General features: G+C 29.5%; 1 protein-coding gene across 1 annotated transcript in view; it reads right to left on the bottom strand.

Annotated features, from left to right (window-relative positions):
• Window positions 1-410: 410 nt before the first annotated feature.
• The window catches only part of LOC117182198 (dynein heavy chain 5, axonemal), a 36,816-nt gene continuing 19,626 nt past the window's right edge, over window positions 411-17,600 (bottom strand). The window contains exons 26-31 of the mRNA XM_033375260.1: window positions 13,983-17,560; window positions 13,686-13,912; window positions 13,309-13,620; window positions 12,692-13,143; window positions 7,872-8,166; window positions 411-967 (exon numbers count right to left, since the gene is read on the bottom strand). Of these exons, the coding sequence (XP_033231151.1) occupies window positions 581-967; window positions 7,872-8,166; window positions 12,692-13,143; window positions 13,309-13,620; window positions 13,686-13,912; window positions 13,983-17,560 (5,251 nt within the window). The 3' untranslated portion in view covers window positions 411-580. The remainder of the gene's footprint in view (window positions 968-7,871; window positions 8,167-12,691; window positions 13,144-13,308; window positions 13,621-13,685; window positions 13,913-13,982; window positions 17,561-17,600) is intronic.

Genomic DNA, 17,600 nt, shown 5'->3' with positions numbered 1-17,600 from the left:
ATTATGGGAAATTAATTCCAAAAATGTAATGATCGTCCCGCAATATTTTTTCATAATTAATTAAATACAAAAAAAATTTTGTGTATTTTTGTTTTGTAATGTTTTTTTTTCATTAATGTGTGCTTATTTAATGATCTCAGTGGCCACTCTTGTTTTTTTATGAGAGGGTCATTAGATTGTATAAAAGTGTTGTACAGAATTAATATTTTTATTTCATTTTAAAAGCTTAGTTCAGTTCGTTATTGTTACGGCTCTTTATTTTAATTAAAACAATTTTATTTAATTATAATTATATTGTAATATAAATATAATTATATTATATTAATTATATTATATATTATAATTATAAATTATAAATATCTTCATATTGTATATTAAAATTATAAATTATAAATATAGTCTAATCATAAAATCTTCCCCAGTTATACTGATAAAAATTTAAGAGCCGAAAAATTGATGTAAATGTGAGAAGCCTGGGTAACACGAGGCCTTGAACGTACTGTTCCTTATTGATATAATTTTCAAATATCAAAATAAAAGAGTCATTTGTAAAGACTGTTATTTTATCTACTCAAAGACTTTATTTTATATCACATAGCAAAGCAACGCCTCTGAGCGTCCAATGTCTCGGATTATGATCCGTTTCGAAATCAATCGATCCCACGTATTTTTGGTCTGTCCTTTGTGGTTTTCTATAAATTGGACATTCGTATAATTTCGGATCTTTGCCAGCGGTGGTGTTAATCGCATAAATGTAAATTACGGGCATCTGCTCGTAAAGTACTTTCGGTTTACTTTCGACCAGTTTTCCACCTTTTCGGTCCAAAGAAGCGCCCTCGAGAAATAATCCGTGAACGTAAACGCCTTCCTGTGGATGTTCTTTTATTTCTTCTTTGTTATATCGTGTTATCAGATTTTGAAGGACTACGGAATCCAATGCCCAGCCTTTGTGTGCTCTCGTTACTTCCTGAAAATTTTTTTTTTTTGTATAAAACGAGAATATTATTATAATTTTGTTATATTCAATTATTATTTATTGAATATAAAATTAAAATTATTTATTTATTAATTAATTATATATTTATTATAGTTCTAAAAGGTTTCAACATGTTTTAAACATTGACAATTTTTTTATAATAATATTTTGTAATTCTTTAGAGACCTCGGAAATGTTTTATTCTGAATATTAATTATTATTTATTTCTCTACTGATTTTCTTATCATGATTTTCTATAAAGAATTTTCTAAAATAAACGAAGACCCTAGAAATTTAATTTTAATAAAATTGAAACAATTAAAATATCTTGAAAACTTTGTAAATCTTAAAAAAAAAATCGTTGAAATGCCTTAGAAGTTTTTTTTTTAAATAATCTTTTGGAATTATTTAAAGTCTTTGGAAATGTTTGGAAATCTTTAAAATCATTATACAATTAGAAATCTCTTGAAAAACGAGGAAATCTTTTAATAATCATTAGAAATATTTAAAAACAAAAAACAGTTAAATCCCTAGAAATCGTTGAAGAATTAATAAAATACTTGATTTTTTTTTTTTTAATTTCTTAAAATGCCCTAAAATTTTTATTTGAGAAAATTATTTTAAATCTTATCTTATCTTTAAATCCTTGGAGATTTAATAAAATTCTTGAATTATTTGAAATCCCTTGACATTCTTGAAAATCCTAAAAATCTTCTGAAATTCTTTAACATGTTTCGAAATGTTTTGAAATGCCTTGAATTTAATATTATTTTTATAAATTTATTTATAATGTTAATATATAATTATTAAATTTATACTTTGAAATCTTTTGGATTGAATGAATCTTTTTTAATTTTTTTTTGGAATTCAAATTAAAAAAAGAAACTTATTCCCTGGGAATCTTTGAAATCCCTTGAAATCCTTGGAGATTCAATACAAATATTGAATTATTTAAATTTTTATAATATGTCTTTGATATTCGTGAAAATAATTTTAATCTCTTGAAAATTCATATGATTTATAGATAAAAGAATTTGAAAGTGAAATTTAAATAAATTGAAATTATTGAAATTGACGAACAAATTTTTCTTCGAAACTCTTCGAAATTTTAATGTAATGTAATTCACATTATTAATAAACATTATTTTCTTCACAATTCTTAAAAATCTTCGAAATTATTTGAAATCATATAAAATAATATTTAATATAAATAACTTTAACAATTAATATTCAAAACTAATTAAAAAACTGCAAATAATTTGAGCGAAGGATGTACCGGAAAAATTCAGGTATTCATATCGAAATTTCGGTGCAAATAACTGCAACCTAATATTTAAAAAAAATTTAGATTTTTGCAGATTAAAAAATTTTTTTTTACTTTTTAAGAGTTGTGAAAGGCTTCGAAAGAATAAAAACATTTAGGTAAGATTCCTAGGAAAATTGGAAATAGTTTTTCACTTTGGATTATTATTTCTTTTTTTGTTAAAGAATCCTAACATTTTTTTATAAACTGAACACTTCTTAAATCTTAAATTAAATTCAGTTTAGAATGCGTAATTCAAAAATCTTTCACTTTAAACATGTTCTGTTTTAATTTGTAAGCTTATATTTTTATTTAAAGATTTTCAAAAGACAGTTTTAAAGACTAAACAAAATAAAAAATTAGAAATGTTTGAAATAGATGGCTTAGGAAAAAAAACACATTTTTAGTCAATCAAATTTGAATATAAATTAATTAATCATTTTTAAATTGAACTGTACTTCAAGCATTAAAAAGTAAATAATAATTTCTTTTTTGATTAAGAATTCATCTGTTTTAAAAAGAATTTCATCTTTCATGGCTAAAAATGCAACTATTTGATTGAAATTCAACATTAAAAGAAAATTGTCGTTTTTTTATTAAAACTTCCTCTGTTTTAGTAAAAATTTCATCTTTCATGGATAAAACTGCAACTATTTGGTAGAGATTTAAACTATTATGTTAAAAAATCATTCTTTTTCATTGAAAAAATTCGTCTTTTTAGATTAAAAATTTGATTTTTTTTCTTAGAAACTGTTTTCTTGTAAAAAAATTCACATTTTGAACTTGAAAACTCAACTGAAATTTTTTTTAAATAAAAATTCAACTATTTCAAAAAAATTTTTAAATAAAAATCTATCTGTTTCAAGAAAAATGTTTTCTGTTTTGGAAAAAGTTCAACTGTTGGGTAGAGAATTCAACAATTTTGTTAAAAAGTCATCCTTTTTAGTTAAAAATTCGTCTTTTTGAATTAATAATTCAATTTATTTCGAAGAAACTTATTTATGGTTTAAAAATTCATATTTTTATAGTAAAAAGTAAACTAAAATCTTTTTAAATGAAAAACTCAACTACTTTTCTTTTTAAATTTATCTTTTTGATTTAAAAAATCATTTGTTTTAGTAGAAATGTTATTTTTTATGAAAATGTAACTTTTTGGTTGAGTTGGTTGAATCAGTTTGTTAAGAAATAATTTTTTCGTTGAAGATTTATAATTTTACTTAAAAATTGATCTCTTTAAATAAAATTTTAACTGTTTGGTGAAAAAGTCTATTTTAAGATTGGTCTTTTTCAGTTGCAGATTCTCCTTTTTGGATGAAAAAAATAATTTTCCGGGTTTGAAATTTCATTGTTGTTTTGTAAAATTGCATCACTTTCGTGAAAAATTAATTTTTTCTTAAAAGTCATATTTTTTGTTTGAAAAATCAGTTTTTATAGAGAAAGTCTTTCGGCTGGAAGGTACAACAATTTTGATAATATTTTATCTCTTTCATTAGTGAAAAAATCTTCAGTTGTTGAAAATTCATCTTTTTGGGTTTAAAATTATTTATTTTTTTGTTTGTAAATAAATTTCATCTTTATGATTGAAATATAAACTATTAGATTTTTTTGTTGGGAATTTATCTTTTTAGTTTGAAAATTCAAAATTTTTTTAAAAACCCATCTTTTATAGTAGAAGACTTTTTTTGAAAATTTGTATTTGAAATAACTATTTTATTCCGTTTATACAAGATTCTATGTTAAAAATAATACAAAATTAAAAGAACAATATTATAAAAAATGGAAAATACTAACACTTTTCAGTAGTAAAATTTATAAAGAAATGTAGATAAACTGCAAAATTTAGAACATAAAAAAATTAATGGGTTCAAAGATTCAGATTCAATTCTAAAAATAAAAATCCACATTATATTATTAGAAACAATTTTAAGGTAGAAACGTTAAAAATTGAAAAATTAATTTTGTTTCAAACTGAAAACAACTTAAATTAGAAGTTAAAATATTTTAATCTTAAGCAGTTTAAATATCCCTGAAAAGCTTCAAAATTTTATTTCAAAATCTTGAAAAATCTAGAAGTTGTTTTAAATTTATTCAACTTTAAAATTATTTTTGAAATTTGATTAGAAAATTTTATTATCTTTAAGAATTAAGAGAATTTTTCCCACAATTTTTAATAAAGCCTGCAAATTTAAAAAAAAATTACTTAAAATTACTTAAAAAGTATTGTTTTAGTTTAAAATATTCCATTTTTAAACCATTCAATTTGAAATTTTTTAATTAAGAAAAATATAAATTATTCAATATTGAGAAATATATGACTGTTCATTTAAGACCCGTAATTATAAATTAAATATACAAAACTAAACAAAAAACTAATCGTTAAAAGTTACAATTTTAATTACACTATTTAAAAAAATGTAATTTGTTAATTAAATTGTTGAATTTTTATGTATAAATGGCCATTTAACACCTACTGTCTTTAGAAAAAATTCAAGAAAGTTCAAGGAATGTTTAGAAGTTTTAAAAAAATTCAAAATTAATTAAATATCTGAAATGATTTCAAATAATTTCGAAGATTTTTAAAATAATAAAACACATTTCCTTCAAATTCTTAGAAAAATTGAAGATGATTTTTTATTCTGAAAAATTAATTTAAGAGAATCTTTAAAAAGATTTAGAAAGATTTACGAAACTATGAAAAATAAATCTAGAAGATTTTAAGCATTTTTTAAAATTTGGCATAATTTTTTGAAAATATTTAGGAAAAATGTGAATCATTTTAAAAGATATTTAGAAATTCTTAAATGCTTTAACCCTCAATAAATTTATTTTCAACAATGGCTGATACAACATTGTTACCTGATATTTAATTTGAACTGTTTTTTGGGCTCCGTTTTATTTTATTACGGGGTTTTCGATTTAATTAATTAATTTATTGATTGATCGGGAATTTTATACATTTTTTCAGCCCCAAAAATATAAATCCACCTTATTATTTTCAATGCTCTAAATTAAAGAATCAATCAATGAATTTAAAAAATTTAAAAATTATACTATTTTAGGGAATTTTAAGCTAGAAACATTAAAAATTGAACAATTACATTTTTTTATAAACTGAACACATCTTAAATTAAAAGTTAAATTATTTTTATTTTAAATACTTTAAAAATCCTGAAACACTTAAAAATTTTATTTCAAAATCTTGAAAAATTTGAATGTTGTTTACCTTTTTCAAATTTGAAATTATTTTTGAAACTTTTAAATTTCTTTCAAAATGATTCCCATTTTTCCTAAATTTTTTAAAACATTCTCTTCAATTAATTTTTCAAAATAAAAAAAATAATTTTCACTTTTCCTACGAATCTTAAGGAAATGTGTTTTATTCTTTTGAAGCCCTTCACAATTCTTAAAACTCTTTGAAATTATTTAAAATCATTTCAGATATTTAATTAAGTTTGATTATTTTCAACACTTCTAAATATTTCTGGAACTTACTCGATTTTTTCTAAGGATAGTAGGTGTTAAATGGTTATTTATACAACTGATTATATAACTGATCCCGAATCATCTTGTGAAATCAATTATTACTTAATTTTTAATACATGAAGTACAGTTTAATTTAAAAATGTTTAATTAATTTATATTCAAATTTGATAGACAAAAAATGTTTTTTTTTTAAATCCTAAACCATATATTTCAAACATTTTTAATTTTCAATTTTTTTAGTCTTTAAGTCTGCATTTTAACATTCTTTAAATAAAAATGTATCCTTAAAAATTAAAAGAGAACATTTTTGAAGTGAAAGATTTTTGAATTGCGCATTTTAAACTGAATGATATCATAAATGAAAAATATAACAATTTAGCAATATTTGTCAGTTGACTGTTTATTTAAGACAAAGGAATTGAAACAAAATATTTAAAGTAAAAAATTTGAAACTGAATTTTTTAACATAGAAAGCCTTAAATCGTTCAATTTTCGAAGAGCTTTTAAACTTTGAATGTTACAATTTTGATTGTTACTTTGAACAAATTTTAATTTGTAAATGAAATTGTTGAATTTTGGTGGTTAAATAGGAATTTAACCTTTATTATTTGTAGAAAAAATGTGAGTAATTTTAAGAGGTATTTAGAGGTTTCGAAAAGATTAAAAATTTATTTAAGAATTGAAATAATTGATAATAATTTAAGCGAAGGATGTACCGACAAAATTCAGCTATTCACACCGAAATTTCGGTGCAAGTAGCCGCAACCTAAATTTAAAAAATTTAGATTTTTGCAGAATAAAAAAAAACTTTAAAAACTTTTTAAGAATTGTGAAATGCTTCAAAAGAATAAGAACATTTTCGTAAGGTTCCTAGGAAAATCTGGAAAAAATCTTTAAAATAAGTAAAAATGTTATAATGGAAAATGTTAAAATAAACACAAAAAATTAATTTTAACCATGTTTTTGCAATTGAAAAAAACATTGTTAAAATCAATGTTTTTTGTGTGAATTTTAACATTTTTTATAAAAATAATGTTTTTTACTTGAAATGACATCAGTATTTTATTTTATTTATCATATTTTGATTCTAAAAATCATATAAAATTTTTTTTTTAGTTATTTGACTTGGCGCGACAACTACCTTACATTAATATTTAATCAAAAAATAATTTTTACCCAAAGAAATTCATTTTCTGAAAAAAGAATAAATAATCTTTATAAAAATACATGAATTTTCAACCAAAAAGGTGGATTTAGTTACAAAGAAGATTAATTTTCGACCACAAAAGAAAGTTTCAATACAGTACAGAAATTTTCAATCACACAGTTGAATTTTCAATAAACAAAAAAGTTAATTTTAGACCAAACAGTTGCATTTCTTAGAAGACAATTGAATTTTTAACGAAGAAATTTTCTAGCAGGAAAAGATGAATACTCAATTCGAACGTATGAATTTTCTATCCAAAAAGACGAAATTTGAACAAATCAGTTAAATATTCAATCAAAAAGGATGACTTTTTAAAAATGTGTAAAAAAGTAGTTTAACTTTCAACCTAATCAGTTTAATTTTAAATTAAAAAGATTAATTTTTTAAAATAAAAGGTGAATTTTCAGCCAAAGACTTGAATTTTCGACTATAAACGATGAATTTTCAACAGAGAATGGAATATTTATATTTTCAGTTTAAAAAAAATTAATCTTCGACAAAAAACAAATAAACTTTCCACAAAATAGATAAATTTTTAAACCGATAAAGTAAATGTTAAAAAAGTAGTTCAATGTTGAATTTTCAATTAAAAAAATAAGTTTTTACAAAGTTGTTCAACTTTCAACCAAGAAATTGAACTTGAGCGATATTTATTCTCAATAAAAAATTTAATAGTTGAAGTTTCCACTAAAAACACTAATTTTTAGCCAAAATTGGATTAGTTACATTTTCAGATTAAAAATGTAATTTTCAACTAAAGTAAAAACCAAAAGAGAGATTCAGTTCGCAATTATGATAATGCACGAATTTGTTTTCAAAACAGGGGAAAGGGATGAATTCTTTTTAAAAAGGGCGTAAAGAGGGGAGTGATAAAAAGAGTCTAAAAATTTTTTTAGACAAACCTGACGCATCGCTGTTAAAAATCCTTGAGGATTGAAAAATCCTGTCATCCAAAAAGCAGTTGGTCTTCCATTATTACACCATTGTCTAAATTGCCAATCCCTTTCCAACAACTCCGTGTACCAAAAACCTAAGGTTGCTGATTCCCAAGAAATTTTCGACCACTTGTCAGGAATTCTGGCATCGTACATCGCATCTAAAGACGTTCGTAAATTCTGACTCATCACTATTGTACCATCAATCGCTAATCTCAGATTTGTCAAGGTCGTTTGAACCTCTTTGATCACTTTCATCACTCTGAAAAGAAAATTATTTTCCGTTTTAGAGGAGTTACGTGAGACCTTAAAAATGAACAACCAGGAATCCTGGAGGTTGCTAATTATAAATTTAGGGGTGAAAAATTCCAAATGGCGACCAATTTTTAACACTTATAAAAATAAAATTCAAAATAAATTACGAGGGGTTTTCAAAAAGTAAGTTTCCCTGCTCCGGGAAAAAAGCAAAACACAATTTTTAGGTTAAAGTAACATATGTATTTATTGTTTAACTTATAAACTATTTTTCTACATAGCCCCCTTGGACTTGAATACATTTTTTATACCTGTTCTCAAGCTTTGACAAACCTTTTTTATAAAAATCCGTGCCCTGTTTTTTAAAGAATAATTTAACAAAGTCTTTCACTTCATCATTTGAATTGAAGTGATGGCCACCCAAACTTTACTTTAACTTAGGAAAAAGAAAAAAAAGTCACTTGGTGCGAGATCTGGAGAGTAGGGTGGGTGATCAAATATTTTCCATTTGAATTTTTCCAAGAAGGTTTGTGTTTTTTTTGCTGAATGAGGGCGTGCATTGTTGTGAAAAAGCAACACTTCTCGATAATTTTCCAGGACAGTAACGATCTGCATTTATCGTGGTACCGGATTCAAGAAAATCAATCAACAGAACAGCGAATAACTGCACACAACTCACAAGTGGACACGTTTTTCACAGGTAACTCCATGGTTTCCGAGCCAGTACTGATAAAAAAAAATTTTTCGGCAGCTAAGATCGGTTCCGCTCTTATCGGTATATCATAAACTAAAACTAGTATGTTCGGTCCCAGCTCGCCAGATGGCGCTGGGGCAAAACGGCAGACTAGGGAAACTTACTTTTTGAACACCCCTCGTATTAATACTTGACATACATAACTTCAGATATTCCTTAAGGCATTGGCACGTAACATAAAATAAGTTGGACTTGAAATGAAGGGTGAAACTTCCCTTAAATTCGAGAAAACACCTCCAAAAAATGCTTTTTGACGTTTACCTTGGAAAGGGTGAATCAAAATCAATTTTTTCTTCTTCTGAAAAATAGTACTTATAATTTACAATAAGTATGCTAGTTTACATTTTTCCTCTACGGGTCATACCTTTTTAGTAATCAACCCTCAAAGTAGGCGGGTGAGTTTCACTTCGTGGGTGACACGCTCCTTCTATTGCTCATATCTTGAAACAAGATGGTTTTTTGAGGAAAATGTATAAGAGTTAAATTGTAGGGCGGAAAATTCTGAATAATTTTAGTTATATACACTTTTGTCCAAAAACGACCCCCTTTCGAGATATGAGCTGCGGAAGGAGCGTGCCACCTGCGCGGAACAACTCATCCCCTACTCTGAAGGGCGATCACTCAGAAAGTATGACTTGTATGGGAAAAATTCTTACTAGCATTTTTATTGTAAATTATAAGTACTATTTTTTGAAAAAAATCAGTAGTTTTCGATGCACCCTTTTCAAGATAAACGTCAAAAAGCATTTTTTGGGGGTGTTTTGCTCGATTTGAGGGTGGTTTCACCCTTAATTTCAAGTCCAACTTATTTGATGTTATCTATGAAATCCTTAAGGAATATGTATGTTAAGCATTAATAATTTATTTTGAGTTTTTTTTATAAACGTCTAAACAAAAATTGGCCGCTATTTAGAATTTTTCAACCCTAAATTTATAATTAGCAACCCCCAGATACATAAATACACTATTTTCGTAGCTTTAGGACTTTATTTGTTCAACTTATTCAGCTTTAAAAACGGTTTTACCTAAATCTTTGTTTAAAAAAATAAATAACAATTTCCTAGTTTAAAGCTTAGTTGACACCTCTATTCACAGGTTTTACAGTCCCTATGGGATAAAATATAGGACCAAAAGGGTACTTTTTGTAACGCTCATAGAGTACCTTTTTCGCGCTCAAAGGGTACAAAATTTCAGGATAAATCCATAACAGTTAAAGAAATTTTAACTTAAATTCAAAAAAATTCAAATAAATAGTAATTTTTTTTTTTTGAAAATTAAACAAACTCCATTTATTTTCGTAAAACTAAAATAAATCTAGAGGAATTCAAGGGAAAACGAGAAGAATTCGATGAAATTAATAAAAAATTCAAGGTGAATGAAAAAAATGGAAGTGAAAACAATATAAATATATGAAACAGTTTAATTGAATTTCGTAAATTTAAAATGAGCTCAGAAAAATTTAAAGTGAATTAAACAAAAATGAAGGGAAAACAATTTAATTGAATTCAATAAATTTGAAATAAGCTTAGAAAAGTTCAAGGTGAATTAAAAAAAAATGAAGTGAAAACAATTTAAATATATGAAACAATTTAATTAAATTCAGAGGTGAAGAATTCACGGTGAATTTCAAAAAATAATTTTAAAATTCTTCAAATCTTTGAGACCCTACAAATTCATAACCAAACAAGAATTGAAATAAATTGAAAATATTAAAAAAATAAAAAAATTCAATGAATCAAGTGGAATTAAAATGAAATCATAATTTGATTAAATTCATAGAACAATCAAGCTAAATTAAAAAAGCAATCAAGGCAGTTAAAGAAAATTCAAAAATATGAAAAAATAAATTGAATTGAGTGAGATTAAAATGAATTTAGTATATCTAAAAAGAATTCGAAAGACTTCAAGATGATTCAAACAAAACCTTTCTAAAAATCTATTGAATTGATTAAATTGAGCGGATGTAGTAAAATTCAGGATACATTAATATGAATTCAGGACTAATTCCAAATGAATTGTAGAAAATATTTAAAAATCTCTTCAAATCTTTGAAACCTTACTAATTTCAAACCCAGGAAATGACTAATGGTTACAAACCAATTCAAATAAATTGGAAATAATTTTTAAAATCCTTTAAAATGACTAAAACCCTTGAAAATCCCTTGAAGTTGTTTAAATCTTTGGAAAATGCCTCGAAATCTTTTAAAATGCCCTAAAATATTTTTTCGTTTGATATCTCTTCTAACTATTGAAAGAAATAAAAAAATTTAAAGAATTGTTTTTAATTTCCTAAAATATTTTAAATCCTTTAAAATATTTTGAAATTCCTTGCCACTCTTAAAGCTCTTGAAAATGCCAAGGAATTAAAAAAAATACTTCAAAACATTCCAAATCATTTATTCATTTCATCAATTGAATCAAACAAATTCAAAAGATCTCAAAGAATTTAAAAGAATTCCGGATAAATTAATAAGTATGCAGAGTGAATTCTAAAAACTAATTTCGAAATTCTTCAAATCTTTGAATTTCTACAAAAGTTTACAAAATACGGCATTTCTCGCAAATAGATTTTTCGAAATCCACTAAAATATGACAAAATCCCGTGAAATTCGATGATATTTTCTGAAATCCTGGAAAATGTATTAAAATACCTTGAGACATTTAAAATCACTTAAAATCGTAGAAATCCTTGAAAATCTTATAAAATAACGCTAAATCTTTTAGAATCTCTGATAACCTTATAGGTCCTGTATGATCTTTCCATATCTTTTGAAGTTTTAGAAAATGGATTATCCTAAAACATTTTAAACGCTTTGAAATCCCTTGAAGTCCCTTGAAATTAATGAAATTAATTAATAATTTCTTGGAATCTTTTAAGATTCCTTAAAATAATCTAAATTAAAAACTCTAAAAATGGCTTAGAAATTTTAAAAATTACCTTAAATTTTGAAAATACCTGCAAATTATTGAACTTGGTTACAATTTTTTTTAAATGTTTGAAAATAATCTGAAATATTTCAAAAGAATTCAAGACAATTTAGAAATACGTTTCGACCTGAATTGAACCCATGATTTAATTTATCGAAAGAAATGTGACTAATTTGATTTTATAATTTTAAAAAGTCACTAAAAAGTGATTTGAGAAAAAAGTGACTAATAGTGACCGTGTAACAGCCCTGGTTTATTTTTATACTTGTTACTTCTTACAAAAATTCTCCGATTTTTGTTATTTTTTCTCAAAATCCCTAGCTCTTAGAAGCTTCGATAAAATTACAAATTTTTCTAAAGTTCCATTATGGGCTGCAAATAGGTCACCGTAGGGACCAAAAATTGAAAAAAGCTTACTTCAGGGACCTTATATGTTCTGTGAGGCCTGCGTTTATAATGAATTGAGTTTTGGCTTCATATTTCGGGCTGTGTCTATTTGATCGCGGTCTACCTATTTCCTCCAACAACTTCCCCACATTTACGCGAAAGAAAGTTGGAAAGTGGGACTACAGCAAGAAAAAAAATTGCTGATCAAATGGACATCATCTACCAGTCTGGAGATCCCACATTTATGTGAGGAGAAGTTGGGTGGTGCACCCAGGATGGTGGTCCCTAATTTACGCGAAAGAAAGTTGGATAGTCGTAGTAAAGCAAGGAGGAATATTTCTCATCAATTGGGCATCGGCCATCATTCTGCAGATCCCACATTTACATGAGGAGAAGTTAGATAGTAGGAGTAGATCAGCTAGGTAAATGGCGAGCAAATGGACATCGCCCCATATTTTATTACCTGTCTATTTCCTGGCGTAGGAAGATATTCATGGGCAGCAAAGGTCCCATCCTTTGAAGAGCCTCTTTGACTTCAAAGGAGTTGTATTGTTTGGGCAATTTAGCCAACATATCATCAGCTAATCTGTAAACAATACTTTCTCTAGTTTCGCCACCTTGAGATCCACCTTCTTTGGGCTGGACACTCAGAATTGTATCCAAGATTCCCTTCGCTGTATTTATCTGGTAAGTTATATCAGCATTTGGGTGCAATCCAAAAACCTCTGGCGTATCATTGCCTGCGAGATTATTTATGTAATCCACGTAGCCCTGGAGATTTCGAGTTTGGGGGACTTTGTAGCCTCTGTAGAACTCAAAACCTGGACGAAGGAGTACATCGCAAAACCAGACGTGGGTGAAGGTTGTTAGGAGACGTTTATCAAAGTCGTCTGTGACTCTTCCTCCGTATTGTACCTTGAGAGAAATCACGTAAAATTAATTAAAACCTAGGAAAAGTACCAGGATCACAGTATAATATAAAAAGTTTTTAATAATAAATAAAATCCCCTATTTTTACATCAAATTGAACTTCTGAATCGCTGTGGTATCTGAAAGTATTGTAGTTATAAAAATGATTACTTCTCCCAGCATATAGCACACAGTAGGCCAAGAAACGCCCTTCTTAGGATCCATGTCATCCAAATGATTCTGGATAAACTGGACAGAAGCAGCAAAATCTGCTTGATTAAATTCGTAAGGTACGTTCCAGCCAAGTGGGCCAAACTTTCTTCTCTCTTGCACAACTGTATGCAAAAATGCAACTGCATAAAGAAGAGGAGGCCACTGAGGTTGGGTACTATAGTCCAGTGTATCCTGAGTAACACCTTGATAAGTTCTCTTTAAACTGGCCCTGATACCCTGCGGTGGCTCGTTGGTAAATTTTATAGCCATCTGAAATTCCCAAGCCGATAGAAAATAATCTTAATGAATGGTATACTAGAAATGTTAAAAAAGACCTGTAATAATCCAATTGGAAATTGAGGATGAACTTCAGTAGTCATCCAGAGCCTAAAGGATTCGTGAATAGTGTCAGTTTCAACGAGAGCATCCATCGCTTCAGTACAGAAGGGAAGAGATAAATGGATATTTTGCAAGAGGACCCAACCACCTTCGTTCATCGCATCGTTGATCATCCTTCTCGCGTGGTATTCTTGTCCCTGGCCCATTGACACCGACCTCAAAACTGCAAAAAAACCGCAATTTAATATCACATAATTCCTCGAAATTATTATTCCTTAATCACAATTACTCACGGACTGCCCTCTGCTTCGCCAAAACAGTGATCTGAGGACTTGGATCCGACCCGATTGATAAGATGCATATAAGAGGAGTTCGTGGTTCAGATTCAAGCCATGTGGCCTCCAAGTCCAGAATTTTCGCCTCACCATATTCCTTGCCTAAAGATTCTATAACATATTTCTTAGCCTGAGAAAGAGTTCTATCCGGACTCCATGATCTGATCAATAAAAGTTTTCGGAATACATCTAAGCTTTTCTGATATCCACAAGGAAGATCCTCCTCTTCTGGTCTTTCCTTCTCGTACCAGTTTCGCCACTCCTTTTCGTTGAACTCAATCTTGGTAAGAACTTCAGAAAATACTTCTAGTTTGCTTATTTCTACCAGATTCAACCATGTGATATCCAGGATCCACCTAAAGGGTTTTGGTGTTACTGCATTCAGGTCCAGAGAAGCCCCACCTTTGATGAAGGCCATGAATTCTGAATGAGATATGATATCACGATGACAGTCTATTTTCATCGCAAGCATGAGAGTAAAGAGGGACTTGTGTCTTTCGTAAAGACTCCTTAAGGTGAAAGCCCAAACTTCATAGGTTAGATGACGGAGTATGATATCTATTCGTTCACTAGTTATTGAACTTTTTGTGGACTTTGTTATCGAATTGTCAAAAATGGTGAGGAACTGCTTCAAGGAGTTCTGATACATGGCATTAACATTGCTCATCTCCACAATCAGAAAATAGAGAATCGATCCTCGAGCAGCGACTGCTCTGAACTCTTCTCTGGCGACTGTGATTTTCTTCTCAGTCAAAGCAGAAACTTGTAGCTTTTCGTTAACAGATTCAGCTGTGGTTTTAGTTTCTTGTAAAACATTTATCAATGCTTCGTCATCAACTAGAGAGCCCTCCGATGAAGTCAGCCTGTGGAGCAAAGTACTTTCGAGTTCCTTCATGGATCTTTGATTAGTCATCACTGATTCGAAAAGAGCAACTCTTTCTGCTTCTAAATCAGACTTTTCCATCAGTATCACCCGTCCTAGCAGCTGATCCTCTAGTCCTTGCATGGTTACAGTGAAATCAATTATGGAAGTCTTAGCAGATATTTCTGGACTATAAGCTGGATTTGGAAGCTTCGTAGTGATGTAGAGCATAAATCCAGGCATAACATCGCATTCCTTATCGCCAACTATGACCTTTTCGATGGATCCAGATTTGATAAAGTTCTTTTCAAGAACGTTGTCAATTACAGGATCTAGTTCTTCGGCAACATCTTCTATTAGAAGAGGTCTTCCTAAAGACAAGCTATCTTCCAAGTGAGTTCGGAAGTATTTGTGATTAAGTGAAGTGATTTGCAGTTCGTTAGCAGCCTCTTTATTCTTTACCCACATCTTGCCTTGATTTTGAGGATCAACCAGCAAGGGATAAGATGATGATTTGGTTACTATGAGAGCATTTTGAACCGATAACTCATCATTTGGTAAACCTTGGAGGGTCCACTCGGAAACAGTGGCTGAGTCTACCAGCATGTTTGTTATGTTCAAGTCCAAAGTGAAGGGGATCGTCCTTGTGGTCAGTATTTCCATCCATGATGTTACTAATCCAGCTCTGTACTGTTGATTATAAGGCCCGCAGTATGATAGAAAACCAGTTGCTAAAAGAACATCTCCCACTAGTCGGCCTAACTGAACCTTAAATTCCTTGCTCTGTTCAGTCCATCTTCTTTTCTCACCACCCAATCCGTTTATCAAGGCAGTTGCTGCCGTCATTTTTCGAAGACAAACGTTTGCTGCTTCTGTTAACCTTTGTTTTTCCGACACTGCTGAATCATACTGTTGCTTAACAGCCTGTAAAGCCATTTCTCTTTCCGACAACTCTCTTTCGGCACCTGCTAAATCATCCATAGCAATCGTCAATCTAGCTTCTTGAAGTGTTAGGTTTGCTTTTAAAGGAAGAACTTCCTTGTTCACTGAATGGAAAAATGCCATGGCTTTTGTCCACGAAAGCAAACCGGCCACGTCACCACAAACGCGCCTTGCCATTTCCATGTTATAATCTTCCATTTTGAAATAAGGCTGAAGAAGCTCAACCATTTCGTTATTAATTATATCTTTTGGATAGTTTTGTAGTTGGAGCAGAAAAGTTGCACTGGCCATCATTTTTAAGGATTCCGCCCAAGATGGCTTTGGACAAAATGCTGTGGGATCGGGCACAACTGATCCAATTTTCCTTTGGAATAGGATTAGGACGCAATCCATGATTCGCATAATGAGATGAGGAGGTCTACCTAGTTTTCGAACTGTTGCTATGTGAGCTGGCTTAATAGTGTTCAGAGCAGCTTCAGCTTCCTCCAAGGCTGGTTTAGCAGCTTCTAATTTCTGTTCAGCTATGGCTTTCTCATCTGCTATACAAGCCACAAGCTGCTCAGCCTTTTCCTTCACCTTCTGTACTTGGTTCTTGAAAATTTCAGCGTGCGTTGCTCTTTCAGTGACTTCCAACAAAACAGACTCTGCTTTTTCCGAGGCTTGTACAAGTTCCTGTTCCATGACAGCCAAATCTCTTTTTAATAATTCAACCGATATGGAAGCTTCTTCCAGCTTTGCTAATCCAATGTCCATTCTTTTGGCTCCTTCTCCTAACTCGTGCTGCTTCATATGATAGATGTTTTTGTATCCTCCAATAAAATTCAAGTAGGACTTAGGAGTTACATGTGTAGCTCTTCGAAATCTTTGGAAATAGTCAGCTGAAGTTTTAGCAACAACATCTTGTATTGACCCAAGCGCATTAACCAGTTGTGCTTTGACATCAGTCGTACAGGCTATTTCAAAATCATGAAGGAAATGTTGTGCCACCAAAATTAGAGCATCACGAGGCCATGGTTGAAACCAGTCTATAGTGCAACCGGAAATAAGCGCTGGGAATCTTTGAGCCCTGTTTCTAAATTTCTCTCCCACTGGGGAAAAACAAAATACAACGTGGAGATTCTGGCAAGTTCTCTGCAAGAAGTGCTCCATCACGATTTCGTTATTTAGAGTCCTTTTGGGATTTTCGCGCTTCAACGATGGTGTGAGTTCAGAAATAATCTCAGCTTGTTCGTCTCTAGTGAAGAGGTTGCTAATAACACCAGAACTCAAGATATTGTTTAAGTATTCCAAGAACCCTTCCTCTTTGATGTCCAAATCTGTAAAGATAAAAGTTGTTCCCTTGCCTTGTCCTCCGCAAGTTCTGTAAAGGAACTTCAGATCTTCCAGAAAATTGGCGACGTTGTATGACCTCGTTAGGGTAATTTGGAATGTCTTGTAACCAGCAATAAATGAAGAAAGCTTCGTTAAGCTCTGTTTTCCAGATCCTCCAACACCTACTAACATCACATTTCCTCTTGGATGTCGAATTACTCTTGAAATTTTTACTAGATGGAGCATAGCGTCTGGGAAGAATACGAGATCCATGCCTGATCCTCTTTGCATTTCATTGAATTGGGAAAGAAACATATCTAGTCGGTCTCTTAGCACCTGGTGATCATAAACTGGTTCATAGACTTTCGGGAGTTCCATGTCTGCATCTTCTCCCTCCTCTCCTGTTGGTTCTGGAGCATCTCTGAAAGAATACAAAACAGTTAATATTACTGGTTTAATTT

Source organism: Belonocnema kinseyi, chromosome 10, assembly GCF_010883055.1.
Source record: "Belonocnema kinseyi isolate 2016_QV_RU_SX_M_011 chromosome 10, B_treatae_v1, whole genome shotgun sequence".
In the NCBI taxonomy this organism is placed as follows: Eukaryota; Metazoa; Arthropoda; class Insecta; order Hymenoptera; family Cynipidae; genus Belonocnema; species Belonocnema kinseyi.
This window is presented reverse-complemented; position numbering and strand designations above follow the sequence as displayed.